General features: G+C 38.9%; 1 protein-coding gene across 8 annotated transcripts in view; it reads left to right on the top strand.

Annotated features, from left to right (window-relative positions):
* LOC117164121 (triokinase/FMN cyclase) overlaps window positions 1-15,935 on the top strand; it is an 83,064-nt gene that overhangs the window by 31,814 nt on the left and 35,315 nt on the right. For 6 of the 8 annotated variants that reach the window (XM_076628046.1, XM_076628048.1, XM_076628045.1 and 3 more), the window contains 2 exons: window positions 12,072-12,461; window positions 15,031-15,284. In XM_076628046.1, the coding sequence (XP_076484161.1) occupies window positions 12,072-12,461; window positions 15,031-15,284 (644 nt within the window). Of the gene's footprint in view, window positions 1-12,071; window positions 12,462-15,030; window positions 15,285-15,476; window positions 15,612-15,693; window positions 15,882-15,935 lie in introns of those variants that run through there. The other 2 variants (XM_076628047.1, XM_033346959.2) reach the window with 2 other exon arrangements.

Below are 15,935 nucleotides of genomic sequence, written 5' to 3'. Positions count from 1 at the left end.
AGGGAGAAAGAGAAAGAGAAAGAGAGAGAGAGTGAGAGAGAGAGAGAGAGAGTGAGAGTGAGAGTGAGAGAGAGAGAGAGAGTGAGAGTGAGAGAGAGAGAGAGAGAGAGAGCGAGGACAAGGGACTGCTCGGATTTTCGCTTACGTAGTTTACATAGTTTATTCTTAGATTCCCAAATCATACGATCTAGCGTGGCTCACGAGTAAGATACAAATGCTTCACGACAATTGTGAAAAATGTGGTCTCCGATGAATTCCGAACCCGACATACACATCTTCGCAAATGTAATCTTGATGTCGTTGTGTACACTATCAATAAGCGACGATAAATTGCCATAGGTGTAACTGTTTCTGCAGTTGCAATCATGATCACTGCATGTTGTTTAAATCTCATTGATGTTGCATCCATATTCAACCTTACTCTAAATGATACTGTTCGTGATTGCGTCAAACAAACTTATTGCCATATTTATAAAAGAGGGATGTAGTTATAAAATGAGCACTCACACAGAGTTTTAACCCTTTCCGTTCTAGTGATACAGATGAGTGTATATTAGTTATTACCGGGCTCTCGAATTTTACATACATGAGCAGGTAAAAATTGTAGATTCGAACAAAGGGCTCGTAATTTATTATGAAATAAACTACTATACAGGGCGTTGGAAAAAAAGATATTTAAAGAGCTCATAGTACTGATCGGGATGGTTAAAAAATATCTAGTCAACATAGATCCTAATAACAGTCTATTCAATGTGAAATCAACTTTTATTATTTATTACTTTTTGATGTCATAAGTGAGTCTTTTCGCAACACATTAAATGTATATATTGATGGCCGCGAAATAGTGTTATCGCAGATTCGGTCGTAATTCTAATGTAGAAATAGCAATTATGCGTTTTATGTATGGTTTTTCCAATGGGGACACCAATTTTGTGCTTTATATGCATATAAATATTTCAATATCTTAAAATGATATGGGGAAGATAGTTACTATTAAGGCCGACTGTGAAAATATCCGGGAGCACAGTTTCCCAGAAGGAATTAATTGGTAAATGGTAAAGACAGGTTCTATTTTACCATGGAATTTTTGTATTGTCTTGGTATATCACCAGCCGAGAAATTATTTTCCCCGGACAAAACATCGCGAAAGTCTGTGCATAACATCGCGTCGCGTTTTTTAAGAGGTAGTATAGTGAGATCAGACTAATGATTCTCTCCGAATAAATCGTTAATTCTGCAGAATCCACAAGCACCTAAATTCTATTCGGCATTTTTTCAACACCACTCTTAATCTTCACATTGTCATTTTTATCCGCGACAGAAAAACTTATAACAGTCTTTCGATTACAATATACATATTTCCGTTTCCCGCATAGATTCGAATGTAATTATTGTAAGCTTTAACATTCAAGCCCACAATCCAAAGCCCGTACAACCTAGCTAAACGTTCTCACGCAACACAATTTTATCGCTCGAATCATGTCAACTTTTACTAGTTATGTGGCCTGTAATAACATCTCCTGCGACTCCCTAATTTCTAATCAGGTTCGTTCGCATGCCTCAAAGTCCAGAAGAAACCATTCCAACCTAGTATGTTCGAATCAGGTTTGTCCACGAAAATTAAACTCATCTTGCTGCTTTCTGATTTCGCATCAAGTTCATTAGCATCCAACAATTCCCTTATTTCACATCAGAATCCTCTGTATTTTCTCCAATCTCCTAACATTTGGTGGATTTCGAATCGGGTTCGTTCATGAAGTTTCACTCTCCTAGGATAACTTCCCGATTTAGCGACAGGTCAACCTCCGTATGTCTCCATCCGAAAGGCTCTCTGATTTCCATCTGTTTCATCTTTGTAAACTTATTCTTTATTAATTATTCCTAGTGGCTCCCTGACTTAGCGTTAGATGCGATCACATATCTGCTAATACACTGTAACTATATGTTATAAAATACCTTCGCCGGCCTTTCGTGCAACTCGCAAAGCCTCGACTCGTAATACAGCAAATAATTTACGAGCTATTTGATGCTATCATGTTACGAGACTCACCTATACATAACTGCAAAAGTATTATTAAATATCTATTACTAAATATTCTATCATACATCATGTTTAACACGTTAAACCGATAACATATTACTGATATATCTTGTTTTATATGTCAATTGTTACTTCATTTGTATTTACTGTTTGAATATGGTCAGATGAAATTTTTAGGAAACTTGCTAATCAGTTCTGCCTCAGCAGCCGAGCTAGACAGACACGAGAAACTGTGCTTGTGTGAAAATGCGACAAGCAGTGAATTTAGGTGAACAAAAAGAACAAACATTGATAAATGGTAAAGCTACAAAGTGCAACAGCAAATACCACCAATCAAAATAACAAACAAAGGTGAAATATATTACATAAGTAAAGCTACAAAAGCAATGGAAGCGATGCAAAACTAAGAAGAAAACAGCTACGATGACGAACTATCACATGAAGATGAACACTGGAAGATAGCAACAGCGCACAAAAAGCGTAAAATAATACCAGTCAGAAGCGTCGTGAAAACTTCAGATACGGAAAAGCAACGATGGCTACAAAATATCCCACTCCAAAATTCATTCGGTTCACCAATAGAAGAAATAGATACGGACCCAAAAGGAAATGTCACAACTCATATCGTTAACCCCTTCGCTTCGGGTGCCGCTTATAGGTGGAGCCGGCTAGATGACCTGTGGGTACGGGTGCCCAGAAAACCACCTAACAACAAACTGTGCATATACAGGAAAGATAAACGAAGTAAACTGTAACTGCAAATGAACTGTAATAGAAACCACCCAGCAAGCTATAAAGACTGCGATGTCAGAAAACAACTACAACGAAAACTGTTTCCATCGCTTCGAGGCAGAACATACGGCAGTTATCCCTCACAACAAGAGATTGCAGAACCAGAGCCAACATCAAACGTACAAATCGTATCGAACACTAACCATAGAAACAACAACATCTTTGGCAGCCGAAGTTATGCACAAGTAATTAACCAACACCACCCATAAACAACCAAAATCAAAACAACAACAGTAACGACGCTACAGAAATCAAGGAACTGCACAAGCAATACATCAAAAACACTGAAATGCTAACAAAAATGATAAGTGAGCAAAATGCAATACTCAGACAAAAAGCACAATAAATTACAGTCACGCTGCAACTATTTACAAACATGTTAAGTAAAAGATGGAAACGGACACAGTGAAAATATCAGCTTGGAGCTCCAATGGCCTACAACAACGGGCCCTCGAAACTAAAACAATTCTGTATAACAATAATATTACTTATTTCAGAAACGCATTTCACACCAAAAAGCTACATGAAAATACCATATTACCCCATCTATGATACCAAACACCCCTCAGGAAAAGCACACGGAGGGACTGCAGCGATAATAAGAAACGATACTTACTTCCAGATGTCAGCAGTATATACACCACCGCGACATAAAATGGCATTTCAAAAATGAGAACAGTATTTTCAATCCTTAGGTGACAAATACATCGCTACGGGAGACTTCAATGCAAAACACACGCTATAAGGCTCAAGAATTAACACACCTCGAGGTAGAACACTAGAAAAAATATATTAGAACTAGTAATCTCAACATATTACCCACAGGAAAGCCAACATACTGGCTGACAGATCTAAAGGAAATTCCTTTCTTGCTTGATTTTGCAGTTATAAAGGGACTATACGCAAATAAATTAAAAATAACACCCAGTCTTGAGCTTAGCTCCGATCATACATCGATAATAATGGAATACACAAGCAGACCAATACTTTACAGCAATCCAGAGTCGCTTTGCAATATAACTACCAAATGGCAAACGTTTAAAGAACTAATTGAGAGCAAAATCAACTGCAATGTTCCACCAAAAACACCCGACTACATCGAACAGGTAGTAGCAACATTGACAGAAATTATATAAGAAGCAGCATGGACAACTACTATTTATGAACCAAACAACAGGCAAACAAAAATAATTCCAACAGACATCTTTGACAAAACCAGAGAAAAAGAAAAGCGAGAGCAAAATGGCAAAAACATAGAACAGATGAAAACAAAAAATGTCCTCTTCATGGACATTGAGAAAGCATTTGACAAAGTGAACCACGAAAACCTCTTACAAACGATCGAAAAACATTTCCCGGAACAAATCCATCACTTACTCAAGTCATACCTACACAACAGTACCTTTGTAATAAAAATAAAAGATGTATATTCTGAAATAAAAGACATCAAGGCAGGGGTACCGCAAGGAAGCGTCTTGGGGCCAATATTATACACATGTAGCGGCACTCGACAGCAACTAGCATCGGACGACGGCAGCACTGTGGTTAGCGCCTTAGGTTACGAACGTTCGGGACCCGGGTTTAAATCCCGATTAGCGGAGTCCGATTTTTCTTTCCACGACGTCTAAATTAGAAGAAAAGTAACAGTACTCTAGCAGCGACATTTACACCCGCAGCAGAACCTATCTCGGCCTCTATATCAGCAGTAGCACTATCATCACAACTATCTCCACCTCACACACTATACACGGCCAACATATCAACCATTACCAAGAGAAAACTACTGACATTCGCGAACGACACGGCTATACTAGTCAGGCATACTAATTCAGAAACAATAGTCACATTACTACAAGAGTACATCGTAAAAATATAAAAATGGCTATAAGATAAATAAAGCAAACCCCAGTAAATGCAACCATATTACATTTACGCTAGGAAAACGGAAACCATCAAATATCCAAGTGAATGGCACGCATTTAACACAAACAAGGCAAGTTAAATACTACACTTAGACACACAAATCTAGGTGGAAACAACATACTAAATCAATTATGGACAGAAAAAGAATAAAAAGAAGACAGATGTACTGGCTAAATAGTCGAAACTCTAAACTCAGCATAGAAAATAAACTAAAAATCTACAAAACGATAATAAATCCGATTTGGTCGTACGGAATACCGCTATGGGGAACAGCAGCAGTGAGTCACAAGTAAACTAGAGTCGCTACAATCGAAGATACTGACGAGAATAGTCAACGCCCCGTAGTATGTCAGAAACGAGGATATATTCTAGGACTTAAAAATACCAACGGTCAAAGAAGAAATCGGTAGATACGCAAAAAATACAAGGAAAGAACGGCAACACATTCAAACAAGCCGGCTGCTGAAGCGAGAAAAACTCTCATAGATAGAAGACTAAAAAGAAAGCACTCCACTGACCTCTCATACAAATTAAATGAAAAAAAAAAAGATAGAAACTTGCTAATCGTCTATAATTCCTTACAATTTCACTGAAATTTGTTAGGAAAACTTAACGGAATATATTTTTATTATTCGTCTACTAGTTATAAAAAGACCGATTCATTCAAATATTGGATTTATTATAAGTAGACTTTCGGAAGTTGCGAATACTCGTTTTAATGTTAAGAACTTGACGTAGTCTTTGTTGTTTTCACATGGAGGAAATCTTCATTAATACTCCGCACAGTCTAGAGAAGAATGCGGAGTAGCGCTGGATTCTTATCGACTAATATCTCCATGATGTATATTAGAGGATCTCTCGAAATTACAGTTAGAATCAGCGGTGTTATCCTCCACTTTCCTTAGTAGCATTCTTAGGGAGGTGTACACTGCTTTAAGGTATACATTTGTCCCGCAGCGCTATGGGAACAATCGACAGCGTTGCGCTGAAAAATTATGGGATATTTTCGTATAACTGTTGAAGCACACAAAATGTCGGAATGAAGCTTTATTTAAAAAGTGTTGTAAAATAATCCTTATTGAATTAAATACGATGTACATAGTATATTTTATATTTAACAATTCTTCTTCTAACTTTTGCATTAAATAGCTTTAAGCAAATTTGAAGAATCTGATTATTTCATATTGTGAAAGAAAAATATTAAATAGTACTACAAATTTTGGCAATTTTTATTTGAAACGTATTGTCCATTTGAAAAGTAATACTAACATTGTATCTAATATTATACATATATATACAAAATAAAATAAAATAATACAAAATAATATAATAATAATGGTAATATACAATAATAATACACAACAATATGTAGTATCGTGGACGAAAGGCCTGGGAAATATCGGGCGAACTATGAACAATGTCGCGAGAGCCGAGGCGCCGTCGGGCCCATCAATGTGTCATCGGTCTTTTCAAGTGCATAGTTTCGTGGAAAAGACCTACGTGACCCTGGCCACGAGCGTCTGCAGAACACGTGTGCGGTGGGCCTAGGAAAAGGGCAATGGAATGCGACAACAGTTAGTCGAGAAACAGAAAGGGTCAGTCGAGAAACAGAGTGCGAGTCGAGAACCAGGGTGCGAGTCGAGGAGCCGAGTGCGAGTCGAGCGGAGACGGAGGTTGCGAGTGGCGTTGCCGAGAGAGTGTGGATTGCGCTGTGTTCTGTACGTTTGGTATGAATAGTTCAGGTTAAACAACAATCGTCTTTTCTGTCTGATTAACATCTCTATTGTCCACTCTTTGTAAACATATTATATCACGATATTACATATTTTTGGGGGCTCGTCCGGGATTGGACAAGACAGAAAACGAAACGGTTTAACAGAGCTTTTCGAGCTAGTTGTGAATTTACCGGTACGCGGTGCGGTAAAAGACGATATCGTTGACTGTTTAAGTTTGTGTAGTGTGAAAAATGGCAAACGTCGGGGACGAACGATTGTCGGGTGAAGAGGGTTCGACGCTGGAGGAGCTGAGGAGTAAGCTCGCGCGAATGAACCTCCCTATATCGGGTGCGAGGTCAGTGCTGATTGCAAGGCTGAATCGGGCGTGTAGGGCTGGACAATCGTATCGTAAGGGATCGACGGGCGGTGAAGAGCTAACCGGTCAACGAGGTTTAGAAAATGTACAGAGAGCTGAGCGTGATTGCAACGAAGGTGAGGATGTTGAGAAAATGAATACGAAGGAGTTGAAGGAGCGCCTCGCTAGTTTAGGTTTAAAAACGACGGGAAGAAAAGTAGAATTACGCGCACGGCTACAAGCGGCCATGGATGGTAACGACATATCGTCGGAAGAAGAAAGCGACGACGAAAGTGAGGACGAAGATGACAAGAAAAACGCAAGAGGATACAAGAGAGATACGCGAAGGGTGTATCAGGACCGTGACGAATGTTGTCGAAGGGCATGTGTTGGTTCGACACTGAGTTTTAGATACGTCGAAGATGCATTAGAGTCGTTTAGTGGCGACAAAGGTGAAAATGTCGAACGATGGTTCGAGTCGTTCGAGGAAGTCGCTGATACGTGCATGTGGTCGGATGGGCAGAAGGCAGTCTACGCAAGGAAGCTGCTGAAGGGATCAGCGAAAATATTTGCGAGCTTCGAGTGTCATGCCAGGACTTGGCATGAGTTGAAGAGGGGGCTAGTGAAAGAATTTTCGAGGAAAGTCAACAGTAGGCAAGTTCATCAGAAACTTGAAGAAACAAAAAAGGAGAGTGATGAAGCATGTCTGGCTTACATGTACCGTATGCTCGAAATAGCCAGCCATGTGGACATGGAGGAGGAAGCAAAGGTGGAATACATAGTGGATGGAATAATAGACGACGAGAACAATAAGGCTATATTGTACGGCGCGACGTCAATCAAAGAGTTGAGGAAGAGGTTAGTGATGTACGAAGAGCAGAAGAGTCGCAGAGCAAAGTCGATTGTGAAGTCGGCTAAAACCCAGAAGAACGGGAAGCCCAGTCAATCTGTAGATGCAATGAAGAAAAGAAGATGCTTCATTTGCGGTAGTGAGGATCATCTAAGTGTTAAGTGTCCGGAGAGGGGAGAAGGTGTTAGGTGTTTCAAGTGCAGCGGATTTGGACGTATTGCAGCGAGGTGTACGGCACGACCGAAAGAGACTTGCGTAGTGTCAAGATCCGAAAAGGGGAAGTATGTGAAGGAAGTGGCGATAGATGATTGTAGGTTTGTGGCACTAGTGGATACAGGTAGTGACCTTACGTTCATACGAGCGGATGAGTATGTGAGGTTAGGATCACCACCTCTGGGAAACTGCAAACTTAAGTTCGACGGTTTTGGTTCCGCTGGCAATGAGACCTGGGGTGAATTCACTAAGGTAATGACGGTTGATGGGTGTAAACTGCCAATCACTTTGCACGTTGTCTCAAACAAAATATTGACGAAGCACGGCCTGTTGTTAGGCACTGATTTTCTGGATCAGGTAGAGTTACGGGTTAAACGGGGCGAAGTGACTTTCTTGCGGCTTGACGAACAGACTAACAAAGACGTGTCGGATATGTTTAGAATTAACGTAGTAGAACAGAGACCAGACCTGACACACGTACGGGAACCGCATTATCGTGAAGCGATTCGCGATATCGTTAGGGGGTATAGGCCGGAGAAGAAGCGAGACGTCGGAATAACCGAAAAGGTAGTTTTGGAAAGCGACAAGCCGATAGCGCGAAGACCGCGAAGACTGGCGCCGTCGGAAAGAAAGGAAGAAGATGATTTGATGGAAGCGTGGACTAACGAGGGTGTCATCAAATCGTCAGACTCGGAGTATGCGAGTCCGATAGGTGTAGTTAGAAAGAAAGATTTCTGTGTGCGTGTGGCTGGATGGGCCTTGTTACTAGGCGAGATTAAGTATCAGGTGTGTCATCGGCCGGGGAAAAGTATGCAGCATGTAGATGCTCCGAGTAGGAACCCCCTGCCGAGCACTATGTATGTAACGGAGAGTGAAGACGGGCTGATTGCACGGTTAAGAAGGGCACAGAACAAGGACATCGAAGTCCGTAGGATTTTGGACGCCGCAACGTGCAGTCAGGCCGATGGGCAGGTAGTAAGAAACAATATTTTGTATAAGGAGTGTGAGGACGATGTGCTAATAGTAGTATCGAAAGCGATGCGGGCTCAGGTAGTCAGGCAAGCGCACGAGCGTGGGCATTTCGAGGTTACCAAAACAGAAGCTATGGTCAAGAAGGACTTCTGGTTCAAGGGGTTGCGCGAGAAGGGCGAACACATGGTATCCAACTGTCTTGACTGTAGCCTAACCGAACGAAACATAGGTAAGCTAGAAGGGAACCTGCGAAATTACAAGAAAAGAAGAAAGCGTGCGAAGCAGTACCTAAGGAAGGACCCGTGCACACCTCGATTTTATGAAGCCTTGGGTCCTAAACGCCGAAAGTGACGCATCTGATGACAGCGAGATAAAAGGCAACATCTGAGGGCAACATCTGAGGACAGATGTTATTGCAGGATGGCCGAATGTAGTATCGTGGACGAAAGGCCTGGGAAATATCGGGCGAACTATGAACAATGTCGCGAGAGCCGAGGCGCCGTCGGGCCCATCAATGTGTCATCGGTCTTTTCAAGTGCATAGTTTCGTGGAAAAGACCTACGTGACCCTGGCCACGAGCGTCTGCAGAACACGTGTGCGGTGGGCCTAGGAAAAGGGCAATGGAATGCGACAACAGTTAGTCGAGAAACAGAGTGCGAGTCGAGAACCAGGGTGCGAGTCGAGGAGCCGAGTGCGAGTCGAGCGGAGACGGAGGTTGCGAGTGGCGTTGCCGAGAGAGTGTGGATTGCGCTGTGTTCTGTACGTTTGGTTTGAATAGTTCAAGTTAAGCCACAATCGTCTTTTCTGTCTGATTAACATCTCTATTGTCCACTCTTTGTGAACATATTACATCACGATATTACAAATATAATATGTAATTATCTTACGAAATACGAGGAAAGAAAAAGAGTATAAGAAATAGTAGAAATCTTATACAATATGAACTTGCTTACATATATGGGAACTGATAAATGGTTAGTTTCCGTCATTATATTTGTTTATGTGCTCTATAGCTCGAGGATCTAGTATTTTATGGTTCTTGATAGATGATCTTAGTCTTAATGATGGCATTTGATACGCACATTTTCAAGGAAAGCTTCATTGTATTTATTATTCCGCAGCTTTCAGAAGGGGAGGGCAACCCTCGACTGCAGCGGGGAAGAATAGGGGTTTATATTGCAGAGAAGGATGAAGCGGCGTTTCTGTTGCGGATCGGTGTGTTACCGATATCGCTCCGTGCTCTTCTTCTGCAGTATTACGTACTTGCGGAACATGGTTACCGCCTGCTATGATCTCTTACTGTCTAGCATTGCGCGGATGGTTTTAGACTAGCGAGATGCCCTATTTACACACTACACTACTCCGAAGCAACTATGCCCGATGATACCTGCCTCATGCTGTAGGTCGGACTACCCTTCCCTCTGTCCAACCAAGTTTCAAAGCTTGATAGGACTACCTTGACCGGCCTCCGATTAGCATCGCCAGATTGAACGCTCTGACGACGCTACGATGTAGAAGAACTCATCAGGCTCGGACGCAATTCTTTCTCTCTTCTTTCCTTTTATGTGCTGGAAATATCCAAAAACACTCCATAGCCCCTAGAGAGAGGATGCAGGTAGTGCGGGATTCTTACTTCTCTTTACTTCAATTCTTTCGGTATCCATCTTCGAACGTGATAAGAGGGGCACAGTGAATACTGAGGTACATCACCAGTATCGCCCGCGTCCTTGCCTTTGTTTTTACAAAAGTCTTGGAGCTGGATGGACTACCCCTCTTCATGCACATCCGGTGCAACCATCCTTGGGGGCTCGTTTGTGTGCTATAACAAAACGGACCCCTATTCGAGTTGTGTGCAGCCACGGCGGCTACGGAAGCCACTATTTTCCTGAGCTGCTGTTTTTTTCAGAGTACTCCCGCACGGTCAGGGTGACTCGCCACAGTCTACGACTAGTTCTCGACCGCACGCATGTCGCTTAACCACAGCTACTGCCAGTCTTCTTGGTCCTCTTCGCTCGGAGTTTTTTCTTTCAGTGTGTTCAGTTCCGTTCCATTGTTGCGCTACCTTTTTCATCCGGTCGTACATCACCGTTATTTCTTCGTGTACAGTTGGGCGCCCCTAAGCCATGGCGATGGGCAGACTGGCGGAAGTCGGTGTCCTTTTCGCCACAGTGCTTCTTCTTCGCACTGGAAAATTCCCTTTTTGATTCGCAGATTGTTTTGCATTTACGAACTTTCTCCTGAAGTTTGGTGGCAGAAAAAATACTTTTTCCACTTTTGTGGAAATCGAACCTGGATTCTCGGAGTGACTCTACTAGTGAGGCCTATTTTTTTTTCTTTTCTTTTCACGTAGTATGGTATTTTTACGGACTAAAACTCTCACAATGACTTTCATCGAGCGCGATGGGTTAACCGCATGATCTCAACGGATATCATCCCCGCGCCACTGTTCTCCTCAGAGAGGTGTTCTTCCTCTAAAAAGACGATTTTATTCCTCCTTCCCACCTCCGGAGGTAACTAACGTCTACACCCACTTTGACGCCTGAGCCCTCGCCCGAATCGCTGCCACTCCGACCGCCCTGCATGGGAAGGAGTATTTAGGACTCCTATATTACCCACTTCGTAGTCAGATCAGCCGGTCGGAGTACTCAGTTCCAACGACGACTAGAAGGTTCCTTTGTGACGCTTTTTCGCCTTTCACGCGCGCCCGCGTGAATTACTCGGTTTCGTCGGCTCGTCATACTCAATGGGCTTACGCACGCTGGGCTCAACCGCATAACTGCGACTCGTTCTCGGGCGAAATCCCGCTGTCCCTCTGCGGAGCCCCGCAGGGGTCCAAACCTAACCCAACCTAATTCAAATCGACTTATGAAGATCGAATTCTTGAAAGATGTAATGGACAAATCTTTATATCCTACAGGTAGTACTCAAACGATGTGAAGTGAATTTTGGGTATTGAATTTGGGGTTAAATTCATATGTATTAATCTTTATTTTTGCTCATAATGCTTTTCTGTAATTTTACGCCAAACTTTTAAAATGAGAGAAAAAGTAAAAAAAAAAAAAAAAAGAAAAAAAATGACAAAACTTAAGAAACGGTTTGATACCATATATAATAAATTTAACAATAAAATAAATTTAGTTGAATACATAATCTCAATAATAAAGTTAATTAATCACTGTAATGTTTTACAAAGAATGTTTGTTAATATAGGAAGTATGAATATAGAGCCTCTTCGTGTGTATGCGGGACTACTGATGACGTCATTGAACAGTGCTGGAGTACATATCACTCTTTTAAAATTATCTGGAGATGATAAAAGTTTCTTCCTTGGTTGCCTAGATGCACCTACTGTTGCACCAAAGTGGCCAGGTTGCGTATATAGTATTTCTACAGAAAATGCACGAAAGGTTGTTCAAGATCCAGTAGTACGGACAGTGGAAACAATTGGAATGGAAATTACTCTCGAACTACAGAACTTATTAAAGCAATGTTTGAAAAGTGCTTGTGAAAGTATCATTCAGAAAGAAACTCATCTTAATGATCTAGATAGAGGATGTGGAGACGGTGACACAGGATCGACGCTTAACAGACTTGCTACTGGTATGTATGCCACATCATGCCTAAGAATAAATACAAAATTTCCTGTATTATTTAATGATGATCGTTGAACCCTTCTACCAAGATTCAACATTATTGTTCTGCATTTTATCGGTATATATCGGTATATATCGGTACTTTTTACGTATTAAGGTCTTATGTATGTCCTAAACTCCTAAGACTAATAACTCCTAATCTTAAGTATGCCTGAAAAATTGTTAACAATTTATCCAAATATTTAAGTACCTATTTGATCCTATTTGAAACATTGAATTATAGAGAATTCATATATTGAACGTTCAATTTGATATAATAAAATCTAATTTTTGTTCTCTTCATCTATCTTCCGATCACTTTGATCAATTTCAACATATATGTTGTTAGATCTTCGCACAACTACTCGGGTTTATGTCACGGATGCTATTTTGCTGAAATGTTCTAAATCCTTTGGTTTTCGTTTAATTTTTCCTGTTTGGAATCGAAGATTGAGATTTAGAAATTACTTTATGGTTGCGGAATTACATATCTACGAACCAGACGAGTTATTAAACCCTTGCATTTACACATGCACAGCAATGGCGCAGCGTAAACCCGTAATTCACACATAGAAAATCAGTGCATGAAATTCTTACCTGTCGTACCTAATTCACATCTTTCTGATTTTGGAATACCTTGGTGACTTCGGGTATTAAACGAATTGCCTAAGTGGCAAGACAGCCACTGATTTAATTAAGTAATCATCTAACGTTATATTCAGTAGGACGAACACGTCCAGATATGAAGGTTTATTCTAATAATAGATTGTAATCTTTTTTCAAATACAAGTTTGTAAAATATCTTCAATTAACAGTCAATAAGATATATTTTCCAATAAATAATATTTATTGGAAATATTTTTTATTTTCCAATTTCCTAGCTAAAACATTTTTGAAATTTTCAAAAATATTATTTTCATTTAAAAATATTATTATCAAGTTTTGAAGATTAATATCAAAATGAACTACAGATATACTAAATACTACACTATATGTTAATCCATTTCGTAAGTTTCTAATAATGCCTCGTGATTATTTTCTTTTTCTTGTATGAATCAATTACGATACGATAATTATTTCTAAACAAAACACATAACAAATTTACATATCATAAATTAACTACAATTTGAAGAAATATGATGACATTTCTTTAGATTTTTAAATACAACATGTTAGATAAAAAAGTGCGAAGTGAAACTAGTTATCATATACAAGGTGATTTGAGCAATCGTAAAAGCAATCAAATTTGAGCAATCATATTTTTCTTTTGGTTAGCCAGAAAAAATGATATTAAAAAAAAGAGATGAATAATTCAAAGTGGACTACATATTCACGACCATATCTTTTTTTTTGCAAAAATGTACGTGCATAATTAGAAAAAATGTTTTAATTAAAGGAGATACACAAATGTCTCTCCATTAGTTTTAAACAGTTCATATAATGCTTTTTAGTCGTTTTTATGAACGACTTCAGTTGATCTCTGATTATTGCTTTACAATTTACTCTCTTTTGTTCATTTACATTTTCTATAAAATTTAAAGGTTATGACTATACCTTATCTTTAATTAAACCCATAGAAAAAATCTGAATTAAATTCCCAATATTTCCAACAAATGATGCTCCAGTGCATTCAGGATGGTTACGCAATTATTTGCACGTACATATTGCAATAGGTACTTTGGATAGGCTCATTCAACTTGAACCCTGTAGTTATAAAGCACTTACTGCAAATATATATTTTCTAAAAAAATGAGTATAGAAATTCATATTTCAATAATTTCCTCAATTTGCCGTAATTTTTATTAAAGGCAATGTAGTATAGAAATATGTGTATAACATACAGATTTTGTATTAACATTGTTGGATTTATAATGAGATAAGAAATTGGAGTTTAAATAACAAGGGAGACTTGATCTAATAAATAATATTTTAATACAAAAAAGGTATCTTTTCATAAATCTTATATATCTGTAATGATTCTCATAATATTACTGCTTCTTCTTGCTTACAAAACATGCACATGACATATGCGGTGACCCCGTTCTGATAAAATCTACTGAATAATTGCCTGACGCATGTGCGCTCGCACACTCTTAAACAAAACAGAAACAAATATCATTCCTGACTTATGCATATATTACAAGAAGAAAAAGCCGAGAAAAGTTATATCAAAACTTAAACATTAATAGTAAAGGAGATATTTACGTGTTCGGTTTTGGCAACGTAAACACGCCCTGTATATAATTAATTACCAGACTGTGGATTTTTCTGTATTTATAAAAAATTTTAATATGCAGAAGTATACAAAATGAGTATAGTATGCAGAAATGTATTAAATATCCGAGATAAAATACACATTTTGTAATATCTCTGTGATAAAATGAAGTAAATTTTTATTGAAATTTTATTTTTTACTTATATTCGTACAAATATGAATTTGAATAAAAGTCTGCAGTTTATTAATTAATATCATTTTTTTTGATACAGAAAATACGATCGAATTTAACTAAATTTCTTTGATAAATATTTATTTCCAGGAATTTTAGGAAATTTAGACAAGTTTCAATTCTCACACCCATCATCAGTTTTTACTGAACTAGCTCATATAGCCGAAGAAGAAATGGGTGGCACTTCTGGAGCATTGTACTGCTTATTTTTTACTAGTATTACCACAGAATTAGTTTCAATTTCTGAAAAAGAAGGTTGGCTGCAAATTTGGGCACGTACATTTCGCAGTGGTCTAAATTGCTTAATAAAATATGGAAAAGCGAAACCGGGTGATAGATCCATGGTAAGTTTTTAGAAATATTTATTATATAACATTACAATAAACTTTCGATAATTTTCCAAGCATATTCGGGATTTGAATAGTTGGTGTTTAACATTGTAAATAATTAAATCTGCATATTATGTTACTTAAATTTTGCTACGCCACCTGTGACATGATCGATAATCTTTTTTGCTTCAATGATATTTTCGTTAGTTGTCACGAGGACGACGAATCAAATACATGTGTATATTACGCTGCACAATAACAAAACTGTACTGTACTGTAATCCGGATTTATCGATACACTTTCTACACTTTCTAAATGGAAAAAAGAAAAAAATATTTATTTAAAAAAAATAAGAAATAAGAAATTAAATCATATTATTTCTGGTGAAATTCTTTAAAATGGTCAATACAATAAACTGATATAGGCGAGATGCTGACAAACGGGTCAAACGTAAACTCTCATATCTGAAGAATGCTTAGCAACTGAAATAAAAAGCAGTCACAGTGAGCGTAATAATCCGCGCTTGGTGATAGAAGACAGTCGCAGCGTGCGGATTAATCCGCGCTTGGGTGCAAATGAGTTAAGGCAATAAAGAAACTTTGTGTACGGAAATGTTGTTTATTTTTTCAAATTTTATATAATCTCATTGTACACTAGGAATATGTT

Source organism: Bombus vancouverensis, chromosome 3, assembly GCF_051014615.1.
Source record: "Bombus vancouverensis nearcticus chromosome 3, iyBomVanc1_principal, whole genome shotgun sequence".
NCBI classification, from domain to species: Eukaryota; Metazoa; Arthropoda; class Insecta; order Hymenoptera; family Apidae; genus Bombus; species Bombus vancouverensis.
Note: the sequence above shows the minus strand (reverse complement) of the source record. Positions and strands in the feature narration are given on the sequence as shown.